The sequence below is a fragment of the Anas acuta genome, chromosome 2 (assembly GCF_963932015.1).
Source record: "Anas acuta chromosome 2, bAnaAcu1.1, whole genome shotgun sequence".
NCBI classification, from domain to species: domain Eukaryota; kingdom Metazoa; phylum Chordata; class Aves; order Anseriformes; family Anatidae; genus Anas; species Anas acuta.
This window is the reverse complement of record NC_088980.1, coordinates 447,409-456,963: the sequence shown is the minus strand read 5'-3', so window position 1 is coordinate 456,963 and position 9,555 is coordinate 447,409. Positions and strand designations below refer to the sequence as shown.

Here is a 9,555-nt window from a genome sequence, read left to right as displayed (position 1 = left end):
CGGCGTCGGACCAGGCCCGACGGCGCCCGCGACTCCACCGCCGCTCCCCGCCGTGCCCACGGGCCCCGGCCCCGGCCGCACGCCCTCCCCGGCCCGCGGCAGCCCCTGGCGTGGCTCCATAGAAAATAATTTATTGAAATCACAGCTATACACGGGCGGGCGCTCCTGCACAGCGCGGCCCCGGCCCGGCGCGGCCGGAGGCAGGGCCAGGACACGCGAGGGGCCCGCGCTCCCCGCGGCTCGGACGGACGGACTCGCTGCCGTATGTACAGAGTTTACACGGAATAAATAAGGGACATGTACAGAGGAATGCGGGCTGCCCCGGCCCCCCCCCTCCCAGCTGCCGGCGGCCCTCCCGCCCCAGGGTCCGAGAGCCCCGACGGCGCTCAGGGCCGGGCGCCCTGCTCGATCTGCTGGTGCTGGCTGCGCACGGCGAAGCGGTTGACGTGCACGGGGATGGGCACCACGATCTTGGGGTTGCGGACGGGCTCTCCCGAGCGGTTGCTGACGTTGCCCGCCTTGATGCGTTTCCACTTGGCGCGGCGGTTCTGGAACCAGATCTTCACCTGCACCTCGCTGAGCTTCAGGGCGTGCGCGATCTGGGAGCGCTCCGTCAGGCTCAGGTACTTCTTGCAGTGAAATTCCTTCTCCAGCTCCAGCAGCTGCTCGCTCGTGAAGGCCGTGCGCCGCCGGCGGCTCTTGCCGGCCCCGGAGCCCGGCGGGGTCTGCTCGGCCGCGGGGCCGCCCTTGCCCTTGCCCTTGGTGCCCAGCGCGGCGGCGGCCGAGCCGTCCAGGAAGGGCTCCTCCTCGCTGTCGCCCGCCGAGCTCTCCTCCTCCCGCTCGCTGCACGGCGTGGCCGCCGACTTCACCTCCAGCTTCTCCTCGTCCGAGCTGTACGCCTTCCCGTCTGCGGGGCACACAGCGTCAGCGCCCGCCCCCGCGCTCCCCGGAGCCGCGGCCCCGGCGCGGGGGCTCCCGGCCCCCTCCGCCCCCCCCCACCCCCGGCGGCCGCATCCCGCGGGCCCCGCGCCGCCCCCCGCGGACGCGGCGTCCCCAGCAGCCGGCGTTGTCGCGGGGTGCCGCTGCCCCGGAGCCCCGCAGGCTCAGCCCCGCGCTGCCCGCAGCCCAGACCCCGCTGCATGCGCAGGCATCGCGGGGAGCGAGGCACCCCCGGCACCTGCCGCCACCCACAACCCGGCTGGAGCAGCTTCCATGCCTCATCCCAGCAGAGCACACAGCAGTCCTCCCACGGCTTGTCCAGACCTCTGCATCCTGACAAAATCTGTGCTTGGTCCCTGAGCTCAGCCCTCCCTCTGCCCCATCCCACTGCATCTATTCGGGTTCATCCAGAGCAGGGCCGGCCCAGAGGAGCCGAACCTTCCTGGAGACAGCAGCCTGAGCCGGTTCCAGGCAGCAAACCTTTCTGCAGGGCTCCACAGCACACGGAGCATCCTGCTGCCATCTCCCCGCTCCTGGCCCTGCACTACAGCAGAGGTGTGCAGGCAGGGAGCAGCATGCTTAGGCAGCTGATGATCAAGGCTTAGCTTCCCCTGCCATTCTGTGCAGGGAGGAGGTTAGAGGCTGCCAGCATCACCCAACAGACAGGACAGCATTCCGGGCCACCCACACAGGAGGAAGAATTTGAACCACAGGAGACACCTGCGTTATGTTGCCTGCAAGAATACTGGTAGAATATGGGGGGGGGGGGAGTGATCCACCTTCTTGCTGCTTTCTTGTGATCCAAGCCAGTGCCTCCTGAATGGTTAAACAGCCATGGAGCAAAGGAGAACATTGGTGGGAACAATGGGGAAGAAAGAAGCTTGGAAGCCAGTCACTTCCCTGATAGAAAGGCTCCAGCAAGGACCTCACAGGAGACAGAGAGAAGATGGTCCTGTCCATAGCCAGGGGTGATGAAGGGAGAGGATCCATGGTCACCCACAAGGAGATGAAGAAGTTTTGCCATCATGCCGAGACTAGAAGAGATCAGCAAACTCCAAGCTGAACCCAAAGGCAGGAACTGCTGCTGAGCTAGTCCTGAAGCACCACCAGTCAATATAATCCTACACACAGGAGCAGCAGCAGCTCTCCAAACTTCTAAGCAGTCTCCAGGGAATGGCACATGCACTCTGGGCCACTGGAGCTCCAGAAAGCTCACTTCATTCTCAGTGGGGAAGGGAGGACAGCCCTCAGATGCCTGAAGGTGCAGGGTTGTGAGCACACCAGCAGCAGCTGTAAGAAACTGCCTGAGCCCAGGAGACCTTCTTGTGAGCCTGGATGTTGGGGAGTGCCTACATCCCCTGTCAGTCCTGCAGCAAGTCTGTGGCTTCCAGAGAGCAGGTGAGTGACATTGGAGATCTAGAATTTTGTCTCTGTTCCTCCTGTATTACACAGAAGAAACACCTGCATCTCTATTTTGCTGCAGAAGAATAGACAGACCTTTCTTCACGAGGGCCTAAGGGTAGGGAGAAATCTTCCATATGCACAGGAGTGTAGTAAAGACCTAGAAAATTTGTGCTTGGGGGACTGAGGAGCAGCAGCAGGTGGCATGAAGCACTTTGGCTGTCGGTGCATGGCCTCCTGCAAGCATTAACTCTGCTCAAGAAAATGAGAGCTTTCATTTCTGTGTACCCCTTCTACCCACCGGAGCACAAGGACCGACAAGGTAAGAAAGCTCTTCTGAGGACATCATTGTCTTCACCAAGAGTACCCATAAGTCCTGCCCTGACTCTGCTCTTCCCTGCTGATGGAGGATGGGATCAGCAGCCACGCTACCAGACAGTACTGGTCTGGGAGTTTGCTCTTGTAGGTCCCGACTGGACCAAGGGACTGGAGAAACTCTGAGCTACCAACTGTAATGTGTCACCTTGTAAAACATGTACTATCTCTGGATACACTTGCCTTAGCCAGGCCCCAGATTTTAAAGTCTCTGACTAGTTTGTATCTTACAGAAGACTGAGTTGGCAGTAAGGAACTCAGAACCACATGACGGAGTCTAAACTGGGTTTTTTACAAAGAAAATTGTTATGTTGGGCTGCTAACCACCTGGCATGTCCTCATCAGGGAGGTAGGGGAGGCAGCAGAACCCACCCATTAGGTGGGGAGGTACACGGGGATTTTCAAAGGCCTTTGAGCAGGTTGAGAAGCTGTCACGAAGCAAAGTGTTGTGCCTTTGAAAAATCGACAAGAACGCAGTAGACCAAGAATAAGATTGATCCATCTCTTTGCTCTTCACAAAGTCCCAGCTGTTCATTGATCTTATTATGGACTTGATAAGCACAGTGATGAGAGACCGGTGAGTATTACAGGTAGCAACATTATTCAAGCAGGATCAGGGGGACCCAGATCAAGAACGGGTGCTGTGACAGCCAGATGAGCACTGTGTTGATAAACACTCAAGAGCTCTTTGTCATGCTCATAGGAAACAACTTAAAGCTTCCGATCCTAACTGAACATGGATTTACTACATCAACTGAGGAGACTTTGGATGTTGGTGGAGACCTCTGCAACTCAGGAACAAATGTGCTCTCAGAGGAGGTGTGGAGGACTGAGGGCATTGAATACCATTGACTGCCTGGGGGTCACACTCCTTGGTGTAGCTGTAGTTACAGAGCAGCCTCCAGGCTTTTCTGCTTCTTACTACCAGTTTCCCCTATGTGCCACTCCCCTCCCAAGTGTGACAAGAACTGGTAGCAAGTTTGAAACCCAGTAGATGCAGAGAGAGGTCCTAAAATAGAGCATTGACTCATTTGACTGATCTGGCAAGCAACTGACTTTGTCTCTGCAGGCACGTGTGTGATGGAGGTGCCAATGGAGTCTAGGGACAGAATTATACCCTGAAGAGGGTATAACTGATGTCAGCAAGACAGACAAAAGGAGCTACTTCACATGGTTCTTCTACAGATGAGAGATCTGTGGAACACCTTGCCCCAGGAAGTGGTTGATGCCAAGTTTGTCTCTCCTTCCTGGTCTACTCCAAGGGAGACTAGGTAAGGTCAAAGAAGAAGAATTGGTCAGAGGTTACTCAATATAGAGAAATAAAAGCTAGCTTGGGAAGCCACTGAAGTGCAGGTGGCTGGATGCTGGGGAAGTGTCATTTTTGGAAAGTATTGCATGGGCTTGTGCTCTCTTACTTTTCTCTGGACAACTGCTCTTCATCAGGGTCATGGACAGGATGCTAGAGCAAACTGCACTATAGGTAGTTTTAGGAATATCCTGATATGAATCGTCTTTCTCTGACTTTCTCAACAGTGAAAAAAAAAACACAGCTACCATCCTGGTTTCCATCTGAGCTGGTTGATAAAACAAGCCCTATTGTCCATCTGCAAGGGACGGGTACAGTCAGGAGAAACATTAGGTAAAGGAAAAGACAGACACATTTGATCCGACACATCTTCTTGGGCCTGGGCAGAGGAGCCCACACAGCTCCACATGGGCAGAAGGACAAGCATCTTTTGTGGCTCCAGAGCAAGCACAGTGCTGAGAGACAGCCAATATGCAGCAGTGAGCAAACAGCAGCAACAAGACATATTTCCTTCCATCACATGAAGCAGTCACAACAGGGTGAGCCTTAGAGATACAATTTCTCAATTTCAGAAATGTCCAATTTTCAGAACAGCTCATCTGAGTCCCTCAGGAGGAGAGAACACGTTGGGCTTATGTACAGAGGAGCCATGGAGGGAGATCAAGCACAGTACAGTTCATTTCCCTATAGACCAAGAGGCTGTGGTCATACAGACAGCGGGTGGCCTGGGCAGTTCTGCCCCCTGAGGAGGCTTTCCAAACAAATGTGAGTCTGCACTTGGTTTGCAACTCAGCACAGAGGCCTGGGAGCACCGAAGCATCACCAAAGCCTCTGTAAAATAAAGGCAGCAGGGAGGCAAAATGCTCCAGTTGTCCTAAACTGGGTTCCAGGGGTACCCGAATGGGGTATTCTGACCAAAGAGGCAGGGCAAGACACGGGCTTACCCAGGAGAGGCCAAAGGGAGGATGAAGAACAAGTAGCCGAGCACTGCAAAAAGCACCAAAGACTGCTCAGCACGCATCCATGCCGGGAAGCCTATGAGACAAAGGTGGATCTCGGGGCTGACCAGGGGAGGCAGCTCTCAGGACCGACAGGCCGTGCCAGAGAAAGCCAGGGGCTGGTTTGTCTCAGTCTCCCCGCAGAAGAGAAGCCTCAATCCCTGCGCTGAAGGAGTGGAGGTGGAAGAGAGCAAGAGCTGGAGCTGGCCGAGAAATACGGAGCAACAAGTCACCGAGGCTGGCGCCCGCACCTTCGGGAGCGGCACGGCTCACAAAGGAGAGAGCCCCGCGGCTACGCCACGGCAGCGGGAGCGGCCCGCGGCCGGCACCGAGCGCGATCGCAGGAGCGAAGCCGCCGCCTGCCCGCGCCGTCGGGCAAAGCCGGCGCCGAGGCTGCGGGCACAGCGGCACGGGGCGGCAGGCAGGAAGGGCAGAGGGGCTCCGGGCGGCGCCGCCGCCGGGCCACGAGAGCTGCCCCGCATCGCGGGCTCGGGAGGGGCTGGGGGCTCCGGGATGCCGCGGCGGGACCCGGCCCGGGGTGGGCTTGCGGGCTCGCCCGCACACGGTCCCGGCCGTGCCCGGCGATCCTTGCCCCGCGGTCCGCCCGGGACGCGGCGCCGTGCCGGGGACACTGCGCGGCTGACACTAAGCGGGACCGGGACCCGCCGCGGCCGCCCGGCGGCCCCTCCGCCTCGCTCGCCCCGGGCCGGGTGCCAGCACCTCGGAGAGCTCCGCGCCGCCGGGCCGGGATCGGCTCCGGGAGCCCGCTCCGCTCCGCCCCGTCCCGCCGGGGCCGCCCTGCGCCGGGGCCCCGAGCGGCGGCTCTCGCCCTCCCCGTGGCCGGACGCGGCGGGGGGAGTTTGTCTCCGAGCCGCCAAAGTTGCGCTCGCTGCAGAGCGGCGGAGGCGGTCCGGAGCGGAACGGACACGGTCCTCCCGGCTCGAACCGACGGGACGGACCGGGGGCAGGTCCCTCCCGCCCGCCGCCACGGCCGTCCCGTCCGCAGCACCCCGGTCCCAGCGCACCCGGCTCCGGGGACCCTACCCCGGGGAGCTCGGAGGCCGGCAGTACCGCCCGCCCGCAGCCATCGCTGGAGAAGCGGGCAGAGCCCGAAGAGGGGCCGGGCGGGCGGCGCTGCCCCCCGCGGGGGCCCCTCGGGGCTGCGGGACTCCCGGGCGAGACCGGACGGCGATCGCAGCAGGCGACTGGCAACCCCCGGCCGGGGCCGGCCCGCGCCGCTCTTACCTGCCAGGCCGGGGAAGGGGTCCGGGAAGTGCAGCGGCGGCTCGGGGGGGCCCTTGTCGCGCCCCGGGGGCAGCTCCTCCGCCTCCAGGCCCTCGGCGCCCCGCCGGCAGCCGGCGTCGGGGTTGGCGCGCGGCGGGGGCAGCTCCTGCGGCGGGTAGAAGCCGTCGGGGGGCTCAGAGAAGCTGGGCAGGGCCGTGGTGAGCGCCACCATGGAGGGCACGGCCTGGCCCAGGCTGGCGCAGAAGGTGTTGGTGAGGCGGCCGGCGAAGGAGGCCAGCGGCGCCAGCGGCGGCAGCCCCGACTGCAGGGGCGCGTGGGACAGCGCCTGCGGCAGCACCAGCGGCCGGTACGGCATGAACATGGGGTAGCCGGTGTAGAGCAGGTGCCCGGAGCGCGGCGGCGGCGTCCCGATGAGCGAGTCGATGGAGAAGGCGGTCCCCTGGCCGCTGGGTCTCTGCATGGCGAGCGGGCGCCGCCGGCTCAGCCGGCACCAACTTTCCGGCGAGCTCGGGCCGCCGCCAACTCGCCGCGCCGCCGCCGCCGCCGCCGCCGGGCCCCGCCGCGGCCCCGGCCCCGGCCCGCGCCCGCCGCCTCCCGTGGGCTCCGGCGCCCGGCGAGAGCTGCCGCCCGCCCGCCCGCTCGCTGGCTCGGCGCGGCGGAGTGGAGGCGCGCTCGGAGCCGCCCGCCCGCCCGCCCCGCCGCGGGGGGGCCGGGCCGGGCCGCGGAGGGGAGGGGTGGGGAGGGGAGGCGGGCGGGGGTGTCGCCCTCTGCTCTCATCCATCTTCCGCACATCACGGTCGAGTTCCTCCTTCAGCGCCCGCTCCGCCGGGGCAGGGCTCCCCGCTCCCCCCGGCGCAGCCGGCCCCTGGGAAGGCGCCTCCCCCTCCCGCCTCATCAGCTGTTATTAATGGTGATTGATGATTAGCAATTACGGGGCCAGCACAAGGGCGCTTTTGTGGGGGACGGGACGGGGCTGCGCTGCGCGGCACAGCGTTCCTCGGGCCGCCCCCGGGCCCGGGACAGCGGACGGGGCGAGCCAGCCCTGCTGCGCTCCGGCCCTGCCGTCCCCCGAACTCGGCCCAGGCCGGCGCTCCCGACGGCTCCCGGCTGCGGGCGGTCGGGATGGGGAGCCCCGAAGGACCAAGCCCTCGCCCGGCACCGGCCGGGTCCCGCCGGGCTCCCGCCGCGCAGCGCTGGGGGCAGCGCCCGTCTCCGCCCCGGGCGCGGCGGGGCTCGGCCGCCCGCTGCCGGCCCCCGAACCTCCGCGGCGGGCTCGGAGCGGGGCTCCGCGGGGCGAGCAGCCGCGGGCGAGGGCGCCGCGGGGCCGGAGGGCGGCCCGAGGACGCGCTCCAGCCGGGGACCGGAGGAGGGCTCCCGGTACCCGGCTCCGTCGGGGTAGAGCCGGGCAGGAGGCAGCGAGCGCACGGACTTCCCGAGGCCAGCCGTGGCTGGGGTCTGCCCGCGCTGCCCTGTAACTGCACAAAGCCGCTGGGGTCTGCCTCTCCTGCCAGCTCGCGGAGTGTGATGCAGCTGCACCTACGGACTGGCTGCCGAGGGGCCCTTCTGTGCGCGATCTGCAGAGTCAGTGAGACCAGCACAAGCTCCTGGACTGCTGTGAGAGCTCCACAGCTCTGCCCTGCTTCGGTGTGCGTCGTGGGGAGCATGGCCTAGCTCCTGCGGGGAGTCCCCATGTTAAAGTGGAGTATTTACAACCCCACTCGGCACTTTCACTGTGCTTTTGTCTACTGGTCAGAAGAAGCGCCTTCAGACCAGTCACCAGCACTGTCAGAAGAGGCAGTCACTGGGCACGTAACCCACCAAACATCGAGGAAAGCACAGCCCTGCTTTGAAAGAATGTCAGCATCAGTATTGCCACCTTAAGCACTTAGAAGCAGAGAAACGTTGGAGCTGAAGTCATGTCTAAGCTCACTCTGTGGTATCTGCAGTGGCACAGCTACGTGCCAGACCTCCAGCAATCACCCAGGGTAGTCCTCCTCTGAGTGCTGCTGTGTCTGCTGGCACTTACCCTCTGACTGGGGGTGCACTACTCTCTGCTTGGCTCCCCAGGATCCCTGGTTATATCTGTGTAAATGCACAGATTTCCATCTTCATATAACCTCTCCTACTCTGTTTCCAGGGGGATCTGGGGCACCGTTTTGTTGCAGCCTTCAATTACGTGTTCTGTGTGGGACATGATGGTCCAACCATGTAAGTGGACACTTGAATCCTATGTGGAGCACGTAAATGAAGGTGAATAGGCCCATCAAGCTGATGACATGGTCCTCAACTTTCCTCCACTAAACAGGCGCAATCTGAATTCCTACAGAAAGCCCTTCCTTTCTGCATGTTTTTATACCTTTCTCTGTGGTACATCCTTCTAATCTCAAGGAAACAGCCCTCTGTGGCAAGAGCTGCACTGTCCCCAGAGACAAAGGTGTGGAAAAACTAATGCTAAAATAATCATACAGGCTCAAATAAAGATGAGGCCTGGCAAGAGGGATCCCTCTCACCACTCCCATGCAGGCACCTCCCGCTGACTGATGGCGCTTGGATCACCAAGGAAGAGAAGTGCTTGTAGGGCACAGGCCACCTAGCCCCTTCTCTAGGACAAGGGCCCAGGTTCCAGGCTGAGAAGGAGGCTGGCAGTGAACAGCGTTTGGATGAATCCCACCTTAGAGAACAGCTGTGGCACCAAAAGGAATACACTCAAAGTCTGCAAGTCAGCATCCACGTTGTATCTGTCCTTGGCCCAACTCTCCTGTCCCATCCACCATATGGCTCTGTGGGAAAGGAACCTCCACATTGAAGTCATCTTCATGCGCAGAATTTGGGTTCATTTTACTGCTACCAAGGCACATTAGACCATAGAGGAAAAGAAAGCATAGCCATGTGTAAGTCACTGGATCTGAAGACCTGTGCTCAAAAGTGCACAGGCTGTGCATCAAGGCTGTGCAAGCAACTTCCTAATTCCTTAGCAGCTGCAATTTGACCACTTGGTCAATTAACCTTTTATGTGTGACCTTCAACTCACACCTTACACTATCATGTAAGTTAGTAAGGTTGAGAGCAACAAGGAATTGCTATCTTATGTGACTTTGCTGGAGAAACCCGGAGAGGTGGGGAATGAATTACAGCTCTCACACGGGAGAATGATTGCCTATGCCCAAAAGGGCAGGTCCTCCCTGAAACCAGTAACACAAGTTGCCACACTGACCTCTGCAAATCAGTAGCTTACCCGCTGCGAGTCCCTAAATATGTCCCCGAGTAGAAGATTCTGCTTACCTGCTCACA

General features: G+C 61.3%; 1 protein-coding gene across 1 annotated transcript; it reads right to left on the bottom strand.

Annotated features, from left to right (window-relative positions):
- On the bottom strand, positions 1-7,806 carry GBX1 (gastrulation brain homeobox 1). Its single transcript, XM_068673038.1, has 2 exons — positions 6,265-7,806; positions 1-907 (listed from the first exon to the last, which is right to left on the bottom strand). Exons 1-2 carry the CDS (start codon positions 7,157-7,159, stop codon positions 387-389), a joined length of 1,416 nt encoding a protein of 471 aa, XP_068529139.1. The 5' UTR covers positions 7,160-7,806; the 3' UTR covers positions 1-386.
- Positions 7,807-9,555: the final 1,749 nt, after the last annotated feature.

Coding starts and splice junctions, on each gene's coding strand:
- GBX1 (XM_068673038.1), bottom strand. CDS start 7,159: ATGAGGCGGGAGGGGGAGGCGCCTTCCCAGGGGCCGGCTGCGCCGGGG. Junction 908..6,264: donor CCCCTTCCCCGGCCTGGCAG/GTAAGAGCGGCG, acceptor TGTGCCCCGCAG/ACGGGAAGGCGTACAGCTCG.